The 23,202-nt window shown below is 41.8% G+C and overlaps 1 protein-coding gene across 7 annotated transcripts in view; it reads left to right on the forward strand.

Moving 5' to 3' along the window:
- Positions 1 to 23,202, forward strand: part of DNM3 (dynamin 3) — a 425,435-nt gene that overhangs the window by 323,260 nt on the left and 78,973 nt on the right. For 4 of the 7 annotated variants that reach the window (XM_019647999.1, XM_019648014.1, XM_019647977.1 and 1 more), the window contains 2 exons: positions 11,374 to 11,485; positions 20,362 to 20,373. In XM_019647999.1, coding sequence (XP_019503544.1) covers positions 11,374 to 11,485; positions 20,362 to 20,373 — 124 coding nt within the window. The remainder of the gene's footprint in view (positions 1 to 11,373; positions 11,486 to 20,361; positions 20,374 to 23,202) is intronic. The other 3 variants (XM_019648023.1, XM_019648033.1, XM_019647989.1) reach the window with 1 other exon arrangement.

Genomic DNA, 23,202 nt, shown 5'->3' on the forward strand with positions numbered 1-23,202 from the left:
ACAAGGAGCCCCTCCAGATTTTTAGAAGGGGGCTGGGCAGTAGTATGGAGAGGAATATATTTCTCATGAGCCACGCTGTGGACTGAAAGGAGGCGAGGTGAGACGCACAGAGAGGAGCCTGGGAGGTCGTGAGAATGTTCCAAGAGATGGTGAAATGCCAGAGTTCCACATAAACCATCTACTTGAGCTTGGTTTCTTTTTCTCCATGGTCCACAAATTAGTCATCACAGTAGCAATCTCAAGAGTAGAGTCCCCAGGAAAATGGTACCCCAGTAGAGATTAGGTAACCTGTGAGCCAACGGCCTGTTTCCTCACTGTGAGCACGATTCACGCACTTCGGGCTGGGCCAGGAGGTGACACACTTCCTGGGCCTGCTCTTTGTCCCCGCAACGTGGCTTAGAGCCCAAAGTGTTGATGTAAAGTACTTTGTAAAGAGCTACGTCCTTGGGGCCAGCCGAGTGGCGCGATGGTTAAGAACTCGCTTGGGATGCCAGAGGGCCCCGGTTCGGATCCCACATATGAGGGCCAGTGACACTGCCCTCCACAGCTAAGATGCTGAACAACAGCTCAACCTGGAGCTGGGCTGCCATGAGTCGCCGGCGACGGCGTAGGCTGCAGTCCCTGTGGCAGTGCATTGCCATGGGCTACCGTGTGTGGCCAGCAGTCAGCGTGAGCGGCCAGCAGCCAGCGTGAGCGGCCAGCAGCCGCAGTGAGCGGCCGTCCAGAAGCCGGCGACTGATCTGCCTCGCCAGAGAAGAGCGCAATGATGGTGCCAACTTGGGCCAGTGAAGCAACGTCCTCCACAACTAGATTGAAGAACAAAATGACAGCAACTTGTCTGTTCCCCTTTCCCCAATTCCCCAGCACTGTTCCCATCCCCCCAATTCCCCAATAAAAATCTTTAAAAAAAAAAAAAAAAGAGCTACGTCCTTATGATTAGTAATTATTATGCATTCTTAAAATACATTAACAGGCTTGCTCTTAGTCGTTTTTTTTAATGAACCGAGCTGTTCTGCAGACCCAACTCCATAATTTATAGTGCTGTTCTTGAGTGGTAACGTCTTTGTTTGGTAGTATTATATTCATTTTGTTCCTCAGTGATGGTCTGAAAAATCTGGTATACGTTTTGATCATCCCATTTCTTGGCTCTGAAATTTTAGAGTGATGTAACGTTGGGAAAGAAAAGGGACCAAGAGATGTCATGTTTCACCGCTAGGCGAGACCAGATCTAAAATATATTTGAGCAAGATGGAAATCTGTTACACTTGCTTCCGTGACTGTAGATCCAGTGTTTTTACCAAGCTCAGGGCAGAAATATAGGGGAGCTGGAGTCTGTGGTTGACCTTAGCCGTTGTTCATCCTTGATGCTCATTCTGTCCACCTCCTTCCCTAGACCTCCTTTCTCAGTGGTTACGTCATTTGGAAGTTGCCTTGTAGGCTAATAACTTTTTCCATGAGCATTTGCATTTTAATACTAATTACTACCAGGTACCAGCCAATGGCTTTGTCTACATTATTTCAAATCCTTAAACACCGTTCTTAGACACTACTATCCTCAGTTTTCAACCAGGAACTCGAAACTCTAAGAACTTGAGTCATTTAGCCCAAAGTCACGAAACTAACTCACACATAGTTAACTTTTCGAGAGTGTGAATTTCTCTGATTCCAAAGTCTATGCTCTTTCCATGACATCACGCTGATTCTTTTAGAAATCTAAAGCTCTGAAGACTCACAAGAATGAACCTGCCAGAAACATAGCTAGTTGGCAAAAGTTTTGATAGCAGGTAAGGATAAGGATATTTGGGGTAGGCTATAGCTGTTCACCTACAACGCATATTTCAAACTCACTGACTTGATCACGAAGCATCCTTTGGACCACTGGGATGCTAGGCTTAACCTTACTTGGCGATAGTCTTAGATCCCTTACTTGTAGATACACTTCATCCTTCTCCTCTGATAACTATAGCCCCAGTGGAAACCCACTTGTGTCCCGCATATGGGGAGAAGAAAAATAGAGAGCCCTCCAGCCCAGGCACCTGGGCAGCTTATGGGGCTGTCTCAGGCCTCGGCCTCTGGGTCAGACGTGTCGTTATGCCCACAGTGGTCCAGCAGCCTGACCTCAGTCTGCACCTGTTCACTCCAGAGCCTCTTCCTTCCCAGACACCAGCCACCTTAGTGCCTTGCTAGCCCGTCAGGGAGACCTGGTTATCGGAGGCTCATTGGAATTCCCTGAAGACTCTTGCTCCTATCTCTGTGCCACATCGTCAGTTTCCTCTCAGTTTCTCCCTCCATGGCAACGGCCTAAAACACAAAGAGCTTCATATTACTGCCAACAGTGCTTTGCCTGCTCGTTTCATCTTGGAAGCCTCTTCCCCTGGCCTCTGCACCTCGTCTGTCTCCTCTTCACTCTCCTTGGAGGCTCTCCCCAGCTCCCTCAGCATGGGACTCATCACTTAATTGGATCCCAGAACTGGGCACAGTGCTTGGCAGGACTTGACCAATGATGAGGACAAGGCAGCAGTTACTTATACTCTTGGTTTGTGACTGATTCTCCATTGCTACTTCCGGAAGCCATTATGGTTCTTTCTTTCTATTCCTATTGAAAACCAAGTTTACCTTGATCTTACTGAGACTTAGGGGTGTCGTTGTCTAAGTGTAGCAAGGAAAGAGGTAAATTTCACTAGGAAAGGGCTGTGTCGTCTCCTTCCTCGGCTAAAAAGAGATTTGGGGTTGCCTTTGTGTATTTTTTTGTGGTTAAGAATGTGCAATTGCTTGTTTTGCAATAGGTTTTGTTCTGTGTTGCATGCAATTTTCTCTTTTATATCTTTTTCCCCCCTTAAAATTAAATCCAGTAAAATGTGAAAGAAAGAGAAGTGAAATAATCCCCACAGCTGCTGAGTTTTCCTGGAAGGCAAAGACATCTCAATTTTAAAATTAGTCTTAAAACATGAAATCATTATTCTTTGAAACAGCTGTCTGGTCGAAAACGCCTTTGTAGTGTATGTTTTAAACAGCGACTTTTTTAAAACCACTAGGAGCTTTGCAAAGATTTCCTTTATCTGGGTTATGAATTATTTTCCTCCTTTTAAGTAATTGTTTACATGATGCAACTTACCGGAATAAAACAGATGTCTGTTTTTGTTTTGTTGTTTAGGGGCGGGAGAGGGAAATGTCATTGGGATGTTGGGATTTACTTGGTACCTGGACAGTGAAGTCTAAATAATTGATTGTTAGTGTCTTAGCATTCCATTCACTGTCAGCTTTTGTGCATAGGGCCAGGATATAAGCTTCGTGAGAATAAGGCCCTTGTCTTAATCACCGTGGTTCCCTCGGGGCCTGGCACAATACCTGGTCTGTAGCTTCTCAACAAATGTTTATTAAACAAATAAATCAATAAACGAATACCCTAAGAGCCATTATACAAAATGACATGGCATGTAATCTTTATCCACCCTTCTGTTAACTTCTATGGAGACATCTGGCATAGAAGTTTTCTTTAAGAGAAACTTTGAGATTGAAGGTGTATCTCAAAATCTCTACTGTTTTTATCAGTCCATTATGGACCTCTCACCCATAGTTTTATGTAAGTCAGCTCTGACGTTGTTTATACTTTTATCACTTTTTGAAGTAATAAATGCCATAAGCAAAAGGTAGTTATAGTTCAACTCAAAGGCTATATATTTAAGGGAGCACAGAGGAGAGAATTCCTTGTGCAATTATGCTATCCAGGAAAGACTCAGGGGAGAGAGTATTTGAATCAAGGCTGTAAGAGTGTGGAGACGCTGGCCAGGTGGTGAAGAAGGCAGGGGACAGAGGCAACCATGCATGAAAAGGCCTGAAGGATGAAAGGGCGTGTCATGGGACCCCTGGCCGTAGAACTGTCCCCGCCGCCACGCCCTCCACCACCACCACCATCACCACCTTCTGTGTAAACACTACTCTTTCACACAAGACATAGTTTGCCATTGAAGTGCCTGATATTTTTCTATCTGATTTGTTTTCTTTGACGATTCAATTATATCCATTATGCTGAAAAATGTGGTTGTACCTAAAATGGCTTCCCCAAACAAGTGATTGAATAGCCAAGCTCCTTGCAGACCAGGTTTTTGCAGCAAAGAGAATGATGTGTGAGAACAGATTTGGGGCCTTAAACAATTTCATGCATCTGGGTGTGGGCTGCACACCCGAATCCTGGTTTCCCTGAGCGGAACCACTGAGGTGCCGCAGAGCCAGAATGGAGGTGGTGTGGTTACCTGGGTGGGGCTGGGTCAGAGCCCATCTTAGGCAGCCCTCTTCACAAAGCAGCCCCGATATCCGGATGGACCCAGCATGTCTTTTTGTAGCTTCAGACACAACAGGGACATGAAGGCCTGTTTCTCCGTGTGACTCATACAGAACTCTCCAAAATGAATTTAAGGAACTGCCTTTGACCTAACTTGACAGGCTTAAACTAATATTATCAACAAATTTTTAAAAAATAATTTGAAAGGCTAATTTGGAGGTAGCCATTGTATAAAACCATTGATACCATGACTGTGCCATTCCCTTTCATTTTTAAAACATTTTCCTCTACCCCATTCTCTTCAACAGTATTTCAATACTCACCAACTTACACAGATATCCTCACCCCAACCCCAGGCTCTAAGAAATCCCATCAAACTCTCTCTAGCTGTTTGGGGGCCAACAGAAATCCTTAACTCTTTATTTTTTCATAATCGTTGTGTTGAGCTTCTTGACCAATCCTATGTCTTCTAGGATTAGATGTTGCTTCTCCCGTGTTGATAGTTCCTCATAAATCTAGTTATAAAAACTAGTTCTTAAAATCTAGTGTTTAAAAAAATCTAGTTTAAATAATTATATAATAATTATTAATCATTAATGCAAATAAAAGATCCTACATAAGGTGATTCTCAAAAAATAAATGCTGAAGGGACAGAGGCCAGTCTGTTGCAGTCTGGGCAGCATTTTTTTCCGGGAAAAGATGGTGCGGGGAGGCCGATGGCCATTCTATATTTATTCCTCAGATTTCAGAAGTGCTGAGCTTAAGCAGATCCTTACCACAACCTCTTCTGACCTAATAAACGAGACAGACTGAGAATAATTGTGGTTCTCTTTGCTTTCTTCACCAGTTGCTTTTTTTTTTTTTTCATTCCCGTCTAAAGTCTTTCATAGCTTTGGGCTAAATGAAGTTTGGATTGCAACAACAGCTTTTTAAAGTGATCTTGTAATATTGGCTAATGTGCCTGCTCTTGGTTATGCCCGAGCAGACACATGACCTGTGGCTGTTTGGCTTGTCCTCCTATGGGAAAATACTTAACGAAGCTAATAGGCTGTATTAAAAAAAATAAACAAATTCACATGGCACCCAGCATCCCAGCCGCATGTAGCATGGTTATTATTTATTATCCCGAGACAGCTGTCCCACATCTTCAAACTGCCTACTGGGCATTTCCACGCAAAAGGCCTTCTGTCACTTCCTGTGTAGCCCATCAGAAATGAAAACCATTACCCGCTCTTCAAAGCCACCCCTCGCTGCTAGAGTTTTAGGGGGAACCAATAAATCACACCCTTTCCTTCCCCTCTCCAGTTAAAGTTTGTTGTTGCTGTTTTTAGCACAGGAAACAAACAGATAAGGCATAGCACAAGTGGGTCTGCATCTGTGGCCAAGCATCTTGCTAACCTTTCAGCTCCCAGCAGTCACAGCCACAGCTGAGCGACCACAGGCCTCCACCACAGGGCAGCTCACCAGACAGAGCCTCTTGGAAGGGGAGAGAAATGCATGTGTCCTGCAGGCACGCGCTTGCCCAAGTTCTCTTCTAAACCACACCAGTCGAAGCAGTCCGTTCTCCTCCTCTTTGGGGAGGAGATAATGAAGTCTGCGGAAAAAGGGGCCAGAGCCGGAGGCCTTTCTTTCAAGAAGCCAGGAGATCCAGTTCCTGCTAACAAATCGCTCCCAACTTTTCTATTTTTATTGAGATTGCCTTCTTAATCTATGTGACATCAGATTATGTTGCCATTTGGGGGTGAGGAAGACTATTTCTATAACAAATAACTCTACTGTAAGAATTTCCGTCGCTTACCTTGTACTCTGCCTTCTTTACGATCTTTTGCATCATAAATAAGACGCCACCATTATAACCAAAACTCTGCTCTCAGCTCTTTCGTCGTGATGGTGATTAACGCTGACGTGGCCCTGGCTCCATGGCCACTGGCAGCCAGAGAAAGTCAGGACGGGCGGTGACTCAGCTGATTCGGCAGCTGCACTTACAGTAAATGTGTTTTGCAATGCTCGTATATTGTCCTAAAAATTAAAATATTTTTCATTTTGAATTTTTTATTGATTGATTCATTTTTGGGGCTCTTCACTATGTAAGAAAAGGAAATATCAAAGATTGAATATCAAATCAAACCAGGTGAAAGAAAGTTGTCCCTTAGGCAGTGAATTCTCAGTATAGGAGAAGTCTGGCTTTATGGGAGGTCAAGTGTGAAAGACATAAAGGCAGGGTGAGAATAATGCATAGCAGTAACTTTTGTTACTTGTATTTTATATTTTACCTGTATATTTACCTGATCCTGGGCATTGTGACAAGCAATGCTCATCCCACATAAGTCTGAGGTAGATACTGTTATTATCCCCATTTTGTAGATAAGGAAACTGAAATTCAGAGAGGCTGACTTACCCAATGTCACATAAGATGATAAGTGGCACCACCTGGATTTCAACAGGTGTTCAAAGTCTCAAATATATTCTACTGCATTTTACCTCACTTACATTAATCAAAGTTTGCTGTCAAGAAAACAGACAAAAACCCCAGCAAACTTCCGTGTTACATCTGGACAGTATTGCATCAGTTGTTGGCATCACATTTTCAGACAATCCTTTTAGAGTAGAGCAAATTCACGGGAGGGCAAGAAGGACGCTGTGTTATCTAGAAAACTCTTCCTATGTGAAACATTTGAGAAAATTGGCAGAAGGGTTGTCTTGAGGACGAGAAGACTTGGGGGGCACATAATATCTGATTGAAGACCTTTTATAGGTAGGGAAGTTAAGCTTCACATTTCTAACATCCAAAGGCATTCTTATGACTGGTGAGTGAAAGTTCTATGTGTAATCAAAACACGGACTCATCATGGGGTCATGTTCTCATCCGTGTAGCACTTAAGAGCCCTTTACGCGTGGGATAAAATTTCTCGGGCTCATTTTTAATGTTGACTTTTAGTTTTTTCAAACTGTAAAACATGCAGCTCAGCTTGGTTTCCTAGTGAAATCATTCAGAAGCTCGTATCTGCATGATTGCAGCTGAAATAGACTAAACAAAAAAAATGCAGTCAGTACAAATTGCTGTGGGTTATCTATACAGCTACAGCATGTGGTGAGAACCTGACGCTGCATCCCTGGGATTTATGAGACTTCCAGTAAGTCAGCTCAGCTCAGTGCTTCGGACCTGGATCCAACTCTCCTTGGATGTCTAGACGCAGCCTGAGATGAAGCTTCAGAAATGGGTAAAGAGGAAGGAGCCAAAGCCACCAGAAGCCTTTGACCCTCTTCTAATGTTTCAACCAGATAATTATTTTCCCCTCTCAAGAATTTGGCTATCCTTGGGGGGCGGGGGGATCAAGATTTTTCCATGTGAGGAGCCCCTGAAAGAAAATACTCTGGAGAAAGGTCAGTCAGAATGGGCCAAAGCGGAATTCTTCAGATCTGTTTGGAGAATGTGGAAATTCTTCAGATCTGCTTGGAGAATGTGGAAAGTCTGCTCCCTTTCTGCTCGGCGTGCTCTCCAGCAGGCCGAGAGCTGCCGGGGTATTTGTCCAGCCTAGCCTTCCCCATACCTTCACATCCTAAAGGAGCTCAGACCGAGCAGTGGCAACACCTCAAGTGGAAACCTCAGTGGAAGCTAAAAGCAGTGGTGGGGAAGTAATCAGATAATTAAAAACTGGTGAATTTTGATTCTCGTCAAGGTAATCCATTACCCCTTCTGCCCTGTAGCAAAGATATGACCTTTCACATTTTCTAACAATAAGCGTTCCTACTTGGAGAGTATATTTCTTATAAATATGTCCCGCTTTTAACTAACATCACTCATGCTGCTTGTTGTGGTTTGTCTCTTCCAGCTTTTTTATCTTGGGTTTTCTGTAGGAAGTGAAGAATCCAGTCAAAAATGATAAAAGGTGGTTTTAAAAATGTGGACAGCCCAAGTTCATTCCATAGTTCATTCGTTTATTCATTCATTCATTCACTCATTCATTCAACAAATATTTGTTTTATGGAGGCCGCATGCCAAGGACTGTGGTAGACTCAGGTTGTGCTGTTTATTACTTATGGGAAAGTCACCAACTCTCTCTGAATCTTACTTTCCTCAACTGTAAAACAGCTCCGTTATCAACTTTGCAAGGTTGCTGTGGAGATTAAATGAGATGACTTCTAAGGTGGTAAAAACAATAGAAGCTTCTCTCGTACTCTTACCTCCGTTGCTACATCCAAAAACCATGCACGACAGAGATGGAAAGTCCCCAAAACCTGGAAAGGTAGCAATATCTGTCAACTTATTACAAGACTCATTGAACTGGATTGAGATTCTGGGAGTGAACAGTGCATGCTTTACCCTGATTAAGGAAAATGGGCTAAACAGGAAGACAACAAAAAGAAACTTCTGTGCTTCCTCACTGAATCAACGTGAGAAAAGTGGCTATGGAGCCAACTGGAAACCCAGATATCCAGCTCTACTTTGAGGCCAGTTCAAAAAAATGAATCCCAGTAAGAATTTACAAATGGAAAAGCACACATAGAAAATGCCTGATGATAAATATTTATTCAAGTTAAACAGATAAATTTCTTTCTAAATAATTGCTTAAATGTAACAGAATTGAATACAAAAGTTTAAAAAAAGAAAAAAGGAAACTCTTAAAGAGATGTGAAAACAATAATTCAGAAATAATATTCTAGGTCAGTATTTCCAGATAGATTAGCAATTGTGATAAAGTGGCAGAAAGTAAAAGCTTCTAAATTCTTCAATAGGTCAGGAATTATTATTTTATTTCTGAATTTCGTGTATACAAACGTGAATTAAAGAATGATTTGGAAAACTCAAAAGTAATCATTTACCTGTAGAGCTGAAAACTGCTAAAAAATATAGAAGTCAAAAAGACAGTTCATTTCTCACCCTACACAAGTGAAACGGTACAGAACATTAAAAGAAAACAAGCATATGTCAAAATGAAAAAACAAAAAAAGAGGCATACAGTTATGGCAAGAAATAAACATGATTAAACTTCCCAGAATCCCCTGGGAATACAATGATGAGCATAAAAATGATACAGTCTTTGTCCTAATGTTGCTTATGGGCTAGTCGAGAAGACAGCCATTATCAATATAAATAATGAATAAGAAAGAAAGAGGAAAAAGAAAACAGAAACACTCACACATAATTCTGAAAACATGATTGGTACTGTGAAGGAAAGGTAAATATGAAAAACTGTGTGAAAGAGGCGCTGACCTGTAAGGGTGGCAGGGAAGTGATGTCTGAACAGAGCTGAGATCCCAAGAAAAAGCAAGAGTTAACTGTTGCAGTGAGGGGAAAAACAGAGACCTGCGGGCAGAGAAGGCAGCATATTCAGAGACTTGGGGAGTTTTAAGGAAATAACAGAAGGCCAGTGTGGCTGGCGCAGAGAGAGGAAGAGAGAACAGACGGTGAAAAGAAACCAGAGAGAGAGGAAGGAAACGGTGCAGACCACGCAGGGCTTTGGAGGCTGACGTAGGGAGCGTGGTCTTTTCCTAAAAGCAGGTAGCTGTTAGAGCGTTTTGTGCCAGGGGTAAAAAATACCTCGAGTCACATTTTCAGAACATGATGAGGACTCAGTGAGGAGAACGAATGTAAAGGGGCCGTGGGATGCTGGGAGGCCATCGAGGGAGGTGTTGTAATAGTCCAAGAGAAAGGGGATCGTAAGATGGTGGCCAATATATAGGAGGTTAGGTTTTAGGTGGTAAAATGGAAGAGGCGCATGAGAGAGCGGAAGGTGTCCAAGGTACTCCCCAAGGTGTCCGGATTATGTGCTGCATCGTGAGGTGGGAACACCAATTCAGTCGTTTGTGTCGAGGGGTGTTTGAGTGGAGAAGTCGATAGGCAGTGTGAGCCCAGGGCAGGCCTGGATAGGTTTACCTGGGAGCCCACTGGATTTAGGTATAAACTGAGGCTCTTAGGCATGAGTGAGGGCACCTTGGAAGAGAATAATAAGAGGAGATTCTTAATCTTGTACACTGCTAGTATCTGTCTAAATTGAATCATCATTTCTGCAAAGGCGATTGAGAATGTATATCCGTGTCTTAAAACGTGATCATCACTTTGATCTTGTAACTCTATTTATAGGAATCTATCCTCCAGACATAAAAGTAGTAAATGTGATGAAGGCTTATGGATACAAATATTCATTTAAGCATTATTGATGATGGCAAAAGGAAAATTGCCTAATGGTCCAAGGCTAAGAGAAAGTTAAGTAAATTACTATACATTTATATAAGTAAATATTGTCATTAGAATTTAATGTTTATAAAGATGTAATGGCATAAGTAGATGACTGATATAATAGTAAGTGAAAAAGGACACAAAATTCATAGAGATAGGGATTAGAGATAGAGAGATAGAAACTCCACTGTGTGAACAATGCATAGAACAGAGTATAAAGAAATAAGGTTACCTGTAAACAGTGAAAAATGGATGATTGTCACCATGTCACCATTTTTATACTTTTATCTTGTTTCCAAATCTTTCAAATTAGGCATGTATTACATCTTACATATTAATTTATTAGAAAAGAAATGTAAAATCATAGTATTTTCCCAGTTATAAATATACACTTTATAGGCATATCACTCTGCTAAGTACTGGTTAATGTTCTTCCCTTTTCGCAATATTGTTGGGCGTTTGTGATTTGAATCTAGTGTGGTATTTTAGGTTTGCAAGATTATTGCCATGCATTTTCAAGTTTTATGAGCCATTTTGATTTGTGGAATAGTTTCAGAAAATTGATCTAATTACTAGGCAATGGCAAACCCGTTCCCCCTCAGAACAACTCCCGTCATCTGGCACCCAGTGTATCCATTGAGAGAGTTTGTATTTCCTTTAGTTCTTATTGCTGAGCACTGCAGGTGAGTCTGGATTCTTTAATGTGAGCGTTTTTAAAAATTATATTACATACGTATAGGAATTTACTAATTATTTAAAATACAATGAATTGTTTTTGTTTCTGTCCAGTGACTGCGAGAGACATAGTATCCATTTGGACTGTCATTTGTATCAGCATTGTCTGCAGTACTATAAAGTCATTTTGAATTTGTTTTATAACTAAAAGCATGATATTTTTTTTAAACTTCAGGAATGTATACAAAGATTATCGCTTCCTTGAGCTGGCATGCGATTCGCAGGAGGATGTAGACAGCTGGAAGGCATCTCTGCTAAGAGCTGGCGTTTATCCCGACAAATCTTCAGTAAGTTGGATGTGTCTCTTATTTTTAAATTATTAACCATTTTTTAAGAAAACATAATTCTACATACTGTATGCTGGAGAAACTAGTTCTCTTTTGACGAAATTTGGCACAGTTTTAACTGATACTTTGCTTGTATTTCTTTTCCTCCATTAGACTTCTATTTTAAGAAGTTTATTAGTATATTTGTTTAAAAATTCCCATTCTGCCATAAAACACAATATATGAAATCTCAGATAAAGAGAGTTTCTTTGTTTTAACCTAAAATTTTACTTTCCCCTATGTGCTATTCCACAGTTGTTATAGTGTTAATACAAGCAGTTTATAACATTCTTCATATAATCATACCTTATACATATATATGTCATTAATCATAACACTATTTCTTATTCTTAAAAACATACTTATTTTTATAAAACTCTACCTCCTTTCATTATGTCTGCAGTACCTGTATCCAAAATTATATCTGTATTCAAACTCTGGTTAATGTCATTGTGAGTGTGAAAGAAGAAAAAAAATATTATATTGCCTTTCCCACTTATCTTTATTAATATACTTCAAGTGTCTTGGAGACACTTCTCTCATTCAAGTTCATAAACAGACCTTCTATTTGCATTCTTTGGTAAATGTAATATTACACAGACAGGCCTGGACTTAAACTTCAGAAGCCAGCCCAACATCCGTGCGCACATCATTAAACAGACTGCAGACCGAGTGGCTCTCACCGCTCGCTCGCTGCCCCCACAAGGCCTGTGACACCTGCTCCCCCCAGAACTGAGGCGCTGAGACCGAGCCCTGGGGACTTAGTCCAGCTTGACCCTTGTGGTGCTTACGGGGCTCTACATCAGTTTATAGGACTGACCATGCACAAGGTAGGTTATTTCTAGGCCCCAAATAGGGGCAGAGCCTTCTGAAGACAAAGTCTGAGATACAATTATAGGACAATGGAAAGCTCTCTGGGGGGTTTCGGGCCTGACCACGCCTGGGAGGTCACACTGTGACTTGGCAGAGCTCCAGGGGAAAGGGCTGGGGACGTGCGCCCAAATGTTTGCACACACACAGACCTCTTCACCCCATCCTACCTACCTTTGTCTGGTCAGCACCTCTAACAGTGAACCCCCTCATACAACATAAACTGTGCCCTCACATGAGGTGAAACCAGGCCCCTTCCTGGTGATGCCCAGGCACAGGGGTATCTGCATATGATTTGCATCATTGCTGTCCCGTTTTTATCAATTGTGTGCAGACATAGCTGCATAGACAGGCCACACACGAGAAATCATTTAAAAATGGCTGCTCCCGTCGTTAACGCTAAGCGTTGCTGATGGCTCTTCCCTATGCCTTGATCGTAGTGTGTTTAATTTCACAAACTTTCTGTATTAAAAATGGACACATACCCAGTATTGTATTCGTTCATTCCACAAAAGCCCGTAGAGCCTGTGCTTTTTGCTGGGCGCTGGTGGCGCAGAGGTTAGCGGCGAGGTCTCCCCAGCAAGGAGCAGACATTCAACAGGAGGACCAATAACTGTGATTATGTCGTGCAGTTTAAGAGGGTGATACGTTCTGTACAAAAATCAAGCGAAAGAAACACAAGTGAGAGTGAGGGCAGGCGAGCTTTGTTTTGGTAAAGGTGATCTGGGAATGCCCCTTTGAAGGAGTGACATTTGAGCAGTAGGCTTCTGGAGGAAGGGAGTGAGTAAATGGCATGAAAGTCAGAAGAATCTTTGTGCCAGAGGATGAGCGAGGGCAAAAGCCATCTCACCAGACAGAAGAACAACAGAAAAGCATGTCCGGATCCCATGGAGGGAGGACAGAGTGGTTGGCAGCTCCCAAGAGGGTGCCCAGGGGCAGGCCGTGCAGGCCTGGCAGGACGTGGGTATCACCTGACCTTTGTTCCGAGTGAGATGGGGCAACAGTAGAGCGTTTCAAGGCCCTTTAGTTACTTACATAAGATTTACAGTTTGGGTGTTATGAGAAGGGGCCGAGCATGTGGGTTCAAGCACTGGCTGGAGTGTCAAACTGTTAATACTTACACTGAAATTCCGATGCTCACGTACAAACTGAGACCTTGGGCAGGTGACCTTGCCTTTGTGTGTTCCAAGATTCCCATCTCAAAAGTGGAGATAACAGAAGTCCCCCATAGCACAGTTGACAAGACTAGATGAGGTGATTATAATTTATAATAAAGATGATAATGGTGATGATAGTAATTATCGTTTTCATCACTACTTTCTTTAACAAGTAGAGGGTACAACACTGTGGAAATTATAGCCCAATGAGATTGTAGATATTTTATGCTATCTTTATCTTCCAAATATGCTTGGTTATATGAAAGATCAGCATGTGTGTGTGTGTGTGTGTGTGTGTGTGTGTGTGTGTGTGTGTACACCTTCCTTACACAAAGCGGTAATGTTTGTGAAAATGTTTTCTTCAGTCATGATTTTGACAAGGAAACTTATTTTATTTTATTTATTTATTTATTTTTTTTTTCTTATTAATACAGTATTTATTTATCTTCCTTCTGTCAAACCCTGAGCCAACCACTTTCCCCAGGCTGCCTGGGGAGGTATAGGAAAAGGAACATACAGGGCAGACAAGACACAGGAGAAAGAACTATGGGAGGTGGAGATGGCTCCTTCACATGGCGAAGAGGATGAGAAAGGCCACCATCAGGCAAAAGAGCCCCATGGCCTCTGAGAGGGCAAAGCCCAGAATGGCGTAGGAGAAGAGCTGTTGCTTCAGAGAAGGGTTCCTGGGAGAAGGGGAAGAAAAAAGACTGAATTTCTAGTCCACACAAAGAAAAGAACATCAAAGGCAGGCTCAGGGAGAATTCATCCCAAGCTCATCTTATGTAACAAATCTCTCGGGGTGACATCATCATGCCCTAAATCTTGCTCTGACACATCAGGGTTTTACAGAGACTGAGTGAGAGAAGTGAACAATACAAAATTGTATACAAACATTACCACGTCTAATGGCACCCATATCATCATAACTTAAGATCTCTGGGCCTGGACACTTAACTATTCAGGGCCCAACCAGGATGGAGGAGGTATCCTACTGGAGAGGCAGGGTCTATCATAGCAGTGTTTTCAAAGTTTAAGCAGCAGAACTCCCAAATATGAAACATATAAAAGCCAAAAACGGCAATGGTAAAAAAGTGGGGTATGTTAAAAGCTTGTTTTACTGGTCTCCCTTTCATTCTCTAAGACAGTCTCTGGGGCATACCCTCAGAACCCTAGGGCTTCATGGAACACAATTAGAAAAACACTGCTCTAGAGGACAAGGGAGTCAGAGCAAATACCTTCTCTCATTTCCAAACAGTCAAAAAATTTGGAGTTTTAAAAAGCTACAAATGGTCTACAGGGTTTAGATGATATGAATCAAAATGAGATAAAGAATTCCCAACTTTGAAAGTCAATATAAAAATTTGTTTCCCTTACTCTGTCACCTCTGGAAGTCTTCATGGATAAGGTAAAGCAACACCAGCTTTTAACATAATTGTGGGCACAGAAGAAGTTAGGCTTCTTGTTTCATATAAATCTTAAAAAATATACTTATTTCTCCAAAGACATTAAGATCTATCTAACTTGCGGGACTCTAGGGGATTAATTTAACTCTAACANGTCTGGGTATGTGGGGCTGCCAAGCTGCTGAGGCTCTCATCTGTCAGTGTCTCCGGTCGCTTCAGCACCACTGCAGAGAGCGACCGGCTCAGCAGCTGAGAGGTGCTCCTGACCAAGGAGGGGGTGGAAACAAACTTGGTGCACGCGTACATTTTCAGGGGATGAGGGGCTGTGGCAGGAGAGCTGCTCCCAGGGCAGAGAAGACAGAGGAAACTTATTTTAAATGCACTAGGCAAGTTTGCTATTTAAAGAAATTATGTAATACATCTCTTGCGAGGAAAAAACTGTCTTGGAAAGCAAAATGACCTAGCTAGCTATCCCTTAGTGAACTGTTTTTAGAAATCTGGATTTTTGTGCATTCACAGCTCTACACAAAGAAGACACACAGTGAAAGATCTGCTATTCTTTAAAAGAATGCTCAGTTTTAAGCAAACTTAGAGTTGTCCCACACAATCTGTTTTGATTCCTTTCACGTTATTTTTATTTGTTTAGAAACACACATTTGGCACAGTTGTTTAGGAGACCGAGACAAAGGGGTTTTTTACTGCATGCCAAAGACATGACAGGAAATTAAACTTGGCAGCATTCCATGAGCGGTGCTTTCCTCAGTTTTCATCCTAAACAATATTTGCATTTCGTATGCACCGTGGAGTTCTCCAGGTTATATTACACGATTGCTTGACTTTGAGATGTTTAAATGGCAGCTAACTACCGAAAGCAGTCTAAATAGAATGCTTATCTAAACATTCCATTTTGTGAACATAGACTTGGGGGAAGGGATACTTTTAAGTACAGTTATTTCTCATTTAGAAAGATTTGATGAAGAAGTCAGATTAACCTAATAACAGATGCCTCTCTCTCAGTAAAATGTTAGGATTCTGGTGTGTCGTTTTGTTTTTGTATCAATAAACCAGTGAGTTGACAGCCAATCAGTCACTTGTTATGCTAATAATGGAACATTTATGTGTCTTCCATGGACATGAGTCTAGGCTCAAAAAGTTCTGCTTTCTACACAAGACACCTCTTTTTTGATTGGGAAAAAAATCTACATAGATTGTTTTTTTAATTGTGTAAGATTGGCTTCATTTAGATAAATAGCCATCACCCAAATTTGAATGAAATGGTCTTTCAGACAAATTTTATATTCAACTAAGGTGGTGTACTTTTTTTTATAACGTGCTGTCCCATTGTATTTTTTTTTTCTATCGTGTCCACATGGTGGAATGCTTTTATGTTACTCAGATCATAACATTCTGCTACCCTGTTTCTTCCATTTCTTAAATCATTTCTCTTGGAGTTTTCTACAATTTTTTTTTCTTTCTTCCCTTCTGCCTTTTACCCCCACTTCCTTCCTTGCCTTCATCCATCACTGTTATGGTGGACTCTTGAGATTCAAAGATAAAAAAAGGATGCAATTCTTACTTCATGGGAGTTCCAAATCTAGTGGAAGAGAGAGATGCAAATAAACCATTGCAATGTGACAAAAACTATGATGGGTATCTGTATAAAATGCAATTAATAGCCCAACTATATTCCCATGTGTGTTGTCTAATCACCTCCTATTTTCACATGTGCATGTTCTAAGTACCTTCAGTCCCTTAATCTCTGGATCCAAAGCAAAAATGTAGACGTCTTATCTGAGCAGTGTAGTGTGTGGCCGTGAGATGGAAACGAGGAGCTTGGATTCAGTGCCCCACTGTGCCACCGACACCCCATGAACTTGCACATAACCTTTCCCAGCTGCAAATGTAGTGTTCTTCTAGCCACGTGACCTCTCTGAGCAGCCACAATATTTTAAAAATTAATTTAAATCTGAATTTGGATTTGGCAGAATTTTATTTCTATTTTCTTTGGCAATTCAGTTGAAATTATAACCACTATAAAATTTTACATTGTTAACTAAGTGTGTAGGATTTTACACAGTTTCAAAGTAAAAGATGTTTCTAATGGAATTAACTTTTTTAAAAAAATCATTAGACTGAGATAAAACGTGTGTGTGTGTGTGTGTGTGTGTGTGTGTGTGTGTCAGTAGTTACTGGCTACAATTAAAGCACTTTTACAAGATTATTTAACTGACACATGTACGTAAACTTTTCCTACAAGTTTGAATACAAAGAAATGTGAATTTGATTAAATATCTAAAGAACATGATGTAACAAATGACTGATTTTTCTGGCAGTTTTTTCAACTCACAACACGACTTGTTGTATGCAAACATTAAGGATTCCGAATTATCTGGAACATTTTGTGTGCAGTGAAATGAGGCAGACTTTCAGTCAAATACACTCACATTTGAACACCAACCCTTCTTTTTATGGCTTAGGCAACTTATTTAACTCTCCAGTTGTTTATCTTTTTTAAACTCAAAATAATAATAATACCTTCCTTGAGTGATTTGATAAGATTAGGTGAAGACTGTTGTGTATCACATCTAGCTCAGTGCCTGTGTCTGGGTGGATGTGTTCAATGTCATGTAACCTTTTATTATTATTATTATTATTATTATTACTGAAAATCATTCAATCTTAGTGTCCATGAATCTGTAATTTCCAGTTTAGTAGTTCCCTTTTGTTTGGAAACTATCATTGGGATTGGGCATGTAAAGGAGAATTTTCTCACCTGTTGGCTGAGGAAGCCAAATTGCTCAGCGGGGAGTCTTGGGGTTATGCTGCCCTGTGGACAGGCTGGCTTCAAAGGCTCCGTCAGCCAGTCAGGAGTGAGCCAGCGAGGCTGTCAGGGGAAGCGAGGACTCAGGAGCCTGCCCTCAGATGCTGGCCTGCTGGCTCTCTGAAGGAAGCAGCCCGCAGATCCATGCGGGCCCTGGAAATAAATATGGTGCAAATTCAGTTTTACGTATTTGTTCAGTCGTATACCTCAAGACTTTTTGTGCGGTTTCTATTAGCTCTATAGATAGATGGTCCCCCCTACAATGAATGATTTCAGAGATGAAAATTGGCAGTAGAAAGTGGACACCCTGGAATTTCACTCTATCTCTGAATTCTGGACTCTCTCAGTTGTAATTAATGCTTTTGGGACTGCTTTGGAAATTGAAACCATCCTATAATGAAGTCTTTTTGGGACTTCAGGAATTCCTTTTGGATAATCTCCAAAACCAAACTTTTCTGTGTGGCACATGACAATTAGGGGAGAGGGTGTCTGTATCATTCTAGGGGACAATGAGGAATGGCCACAGACCGCCATAAATATTTATTAACATGGTGGCCACTCGCATGCGTTCATTCAGCTGTCTAATAATATAAGACAGACAATGCCCACACTTAGCGCTGCCACACATTGCTTTATCCTTAGCTTGTTCAGCAGCGCTTCCCACAGAACTCAGAGCAGCTACCTGGCCATTTCTGAGGCGTATCAGTTACTCTTCAACAGAGGTACCTTCAGGGATCCGAGCCTCAATGGCTGCCCCACAGCTCAGTGGAGGGAATTAAAAAGCACCGACAGTTCCCCATTCATCCCTCTTATGCCTCTCTCAGAATAGACAATTGGGAAATGATTGAAGGAAAGCGGAAATGGCAAAGCCACACCACGTCCTCCACTTGTATGTTTCTGCTATTTAAGGATTAAGGCCCCCTACTCTGTGACATCACTGTTGCCGCTACAAACAGAACCATCTGCCACCGAGCAAGGAAGCCAGTCATTCCCTAATGTGCAAATACTTGGTTGAACTCCTGAAACTTATTTGCTAGATCAAAAGCTGCACTGCTGTGGAATGCAATAAATTCCATCTGTTTGAGGTATTTTCAGCAATATTGCACTTCTTCGGAGAACTGGGGTCCCATTATTCTCTAAAATAGTATTTTACTCCTGATAAGATTCCCTGTGGGGATCTTTATTGCCTTATTGAGCAGTTGGCGTATTTTCTTGACAAAAGCCTGTTTTTCTCCCCTCCATTCATTCTCGTATCGTTATTGACGTCTCCCATAAGCCGGCGATGCCACTACCGGTTATATCGCGGCAGCTCACAGGGCCGTGCAGCTTCTCCACTCTATTTTATCAGCGTTTGCATTGATGTTTGTGTTAAACGTGATGGCCGTCGTGGTCCTTGAATGAGACATTTGCTCCAAGTCACCAATCGGCATTGTTTTCCAGAAAACACACTCTCCTGCGAGCCTTGCCTTGCCGCTCTCCAGAAAGTTCCTGTCTGCGTTCTTTCCCACTCCACCTCCTCTCTCTTCACAACGTGCCAGATCTCCAGCCCAACCTGCTGCTCCCCCTGTGCTCAGTCTGCTGCACACATGCACACGCATCCCCAACTGTTCTTGTCAGCCCCGCATCCCGGCGAGAAATTCCTCCTGGGCCCCTCGTGACAAGAGTTCAGATCTGTTCCCTGCCCATATCCCATCACGCCACCCCCACAGGATCTGACCTACTGAGGACTTGGGCTGCCCTGGGAGTAATGAATCACCGTTTTATTTTTTTAAGCCATATGTGAGTTAAATTGTTTGATATAAATCATACCCTCGCAGCTCCAGTTTTGAAACAGGAGAGCCATTTGCCCGCCGCCTGTCACTGGCTGCCCTCTGGGTCCCTTCTTCGGAGTGTCCCATTTAGAAATGACTGCATTTTTGTGACTAACCTTTCCAGACCCGTTTTCTTGAATGTGGACCAGTGTTTATTTTGGCCATATCCCCACTATACAGTTTTCGCTTTAATGCCAACCCAAGACAAAGCGCATAATTTACAAAATAAAGAAATGGTACAGATGGAGGTTCTAACTTGGTCTGCTTATCCTGTCCCCAGAACCACCCACTTCTTTCCTCTGCTTTCTTTTCTTTCTTTCTTCCTTTTTTTTTCCCCCACCTTCTTTGAAACCAAGGATGCAGTGTTTGTTTAAAAGTGCATTGGCTGATGAAATTTTCCACTGCTTGGCATGTTGGAGGAGGGGCTTTCGGGAAAGAGCAAGCTGACATACTAACAGTTCACTTATTACCAATTCAGACCCATGCTCCCTGGCCGGGTTCCCGTTTCTCCAACCCTTCCGAGTAGAAAGAAAGGGGGCAATCTCTGTCACGATTCTTTGCTGTTAAAAATGTGTGATTTCATTTCATCTAAGTTGAGTCTTTGGCCCATGAGCTCTGGGTGCTGTATGTGTCTGTATGGGTGTCAGTGAATAGTGACATTATTTGTTTTGATTTCGCTCTAGCACGAAAAATACCTCATAGTTTTAAAATACATTTATGTTTAACATATTTCTTTCCTTTTTTCTTTTTCTTTTCCTTGCGGCTCCATGCACAGGGGAACAACAAAGTAAGTTCTTTGTCCTGCAGCTCCTGTTTCTCTCCAGCCCCCGCTCCCCTCCTGCGTGTGTCTTGTCAAGCGTGTTTCTGTGCATGTCGGGATGACTGCACCTGGGACGGTGCACAAACGATACAGGGCGTGCAGATACCAGGGAAAACACGCATTTGGACTCCCATAATGGCTGTTCTGTTTTGACCTAGCGGAAGGAAAATATTATGCCTTTCAGAGTTGGTTATTGGGCAGTTCAGAGAGGTGGGTATTATCAGAAAAGAGATGGACCCTGAGAACAAAGATTAGGAAGGTTTAATTATGTGAACTCTTCTGCAGAACGGGTCCAACACTCTGACGAAACTCAGCGCTGCTGAAGTTTTGACCCAAAATCAAAGCTCTCATGCTAATGTGCAGTTATAAAAACCCCAAACTGGAGTCTTAAATAGCAGGATGGCTGGCTTTGTTGGTGAAATTGAGTTAGATCAGTCTTCTGCCTTTGAAGGTGCCTTAAAATGGATGGAGGAGGGTGGGGTCGACATTTGACTTGGCGTCTGCGCCCTTGATGTATTCCAGCTGGATGGGAGCAGGAGGGTGTGGGAAATGGAGGGGAGACTGAAATGTGTATGATGGCTTTGCGAAACCAGGCAACATACACAAATGGTGGAGATTATCTTAACGTTGTTGTTACAATAAATAAAGGATCAATTTAGTCACTCGTAGGGTTGCTTAGCTTGTTTTAATTTTAATTTGAGTTTTCCAGACGATTAGAACTACTTCTCACTTGTATTAATTATATAATAGTATCGTAATTGGGTGAGATGGTCTTAAGTTTAGCAGGGTGATTGTTTTTTGTTTTGTTTTGTTTTTTTCTACAGAGGATTATAAGTGCTTCATCCTCCCAGGTGGCCCACTTAAAATGGCCCTCACTGAATACAATAAGAATTGAAAAGAATCTGTTATATAAAGGTCTGCCTGCATATTTCAACCAGCTGGAATTCATCAAAATTGCTATTCATAAGCCATACATATAGAATGTAAAACAAATGTGGGAAATCTTGAAGTTTAATTGGATGGAATGTGCTATTATGGACTAAGTTGACGTGGATGGTTGGTATTGAAAATGTGTCACTTTATAAATTTATATTTTGATATAACTACTTGTGACCAAGTAGTAATATTTAATAAAGTGTAAAAAAATACAAGAAAAGTACAAGACAGACATTTGTGAAGGAGCAAAGGGGTGAGCTCAGCCCACTAATAGTTTCCTTTTTTAAAACAGCAGGTAACTTATGAAATTAATTAAAGATTTCTTACACAACGTGAAGGATAATATTTCTAAAACTACCGCTGTTGGAGAAAAAAAAACCCATTTGGACAAAATACAAAAAAAGCAATATTTTAGCTCTTATACCACATAATGTATTTCAGTTTTTAAGCAGTAAGGATGTCTGATCCCGGTCAGTTCCATACGCTGAGTCTGTGTCTACAATGCCATCTGCTGTGTGCATCTCCTGTTGGTTCGTTAAGTACCCTGAGCTAATTGTAAGTGTGCTCATGGCAAGCCTGTGCCTACGGCAGATCAGGGAACCAGCTGCTGACATTTTGAGGAGGTGCTAACCCTTAGACCACTCGAGAAGCATTTATGATGTGCCCCTTTCACTTGTGACTCACTGATGACTTAAAGGCATTTGTCAAATTCCCAAAAGAAAACGCTTCTCCATAGCAGGAGTCATCTGTTTGTGTTAGTCGCTCTGTCAAGCTCTTCTGGGCGCTAAATGTTCGGTTTAAGAGAGGCTGCTGATTTTGAACTAATTATAATCCAATGAGCAATAAAACTCAAAACTTCTAAACTGCTGCTCATTGAGGGTACCTGTGGGACTGTATGGAAGGCCCTTCCATATCCCCAGTCCCCCAGACCCACCATCTAAATGGGGAACACTTGGTACAATGCTGTGGGGGGCGGGCTGCCGGGACCCATTGGAGGTAGGGTGTTGGTGAGTGCGCCAAGGGTGCAAACGCTTACCGTTTTGATTTTTAATTGAAGACTGGCAACTTTGGAGATGCTGGTAATCATTGCCCTTCCTCTTTCGTTGTTCATGTTATGAATAAGTGATAGTTTGTGGGGGAAAAAATGCAACGCTAATACTTTTAAAGTACGATCGTTATATACCGACAATGGACTCTGGCATGAAAAAGCCTCCTCGAATCAAAACAGCACATCTGCGTGCTATTTTCCTTTAGCTTAGAATTTCAGTATAAATGGAAAACACTGGAATACAAGCTATGCTGTCCCCAGAGTTATAGCTCTGAAGTCTTCAAAAGGAGACTGCGAGATTCTTTTTTCCCCTCTCATGCTGGAATGCCGGTTGTGAGTTGTCCCCAAGGCAACACACCTGACTTGCTGCCTGCCATCTACGTGAGCCAGCTGGGATAGGTGACTCATTTGAGACTCACAATGGCTGATTGTTTATTAAGTGAATGGCATTTTATTAGTGATGATACTAACCAGACACTAAAGAGAATGAAGCCTGCTTAATTAATGTTTCTTTAGATGAGCAGGGTGATTGCATTCATGTTCCCACATATGTGAAGTGTAGTGCACACGTGTGCACACACAGGTATAATCTGACATGTATGGAACGACCCTACTATTCATCTTCTCAGGGACAGCAAAATTGATCTGCTTCATTCATCTTTAGATGACACATAGAGTTTGGGAGCTAATCCTCTAAACTCCAGGAAAACAAACTTTCACAACAAATACACGTTTAGATTTACATTATGAACCCATGATGGAGCAAAGCACCAAGGTTTACATTCCTCTTTGAAAAATGATGTGTATTTTGT

The sequence above is a fragment of the Hipposideros armiger genome, unplaced genomic scaffold (genome assembly GCF_001890085.2).
Source record: "Hipposideros armiger isolate ML-2016 unplaced genomic scaffold, ASM189008v1 scaffold_6, whole genome shotgun sequence".
NCBI lineage: Eukaryota > Metazoa > Chordata > Mammalia > Chiroptera > Hipposideridae > Hipposideros > Hipposideros armiger.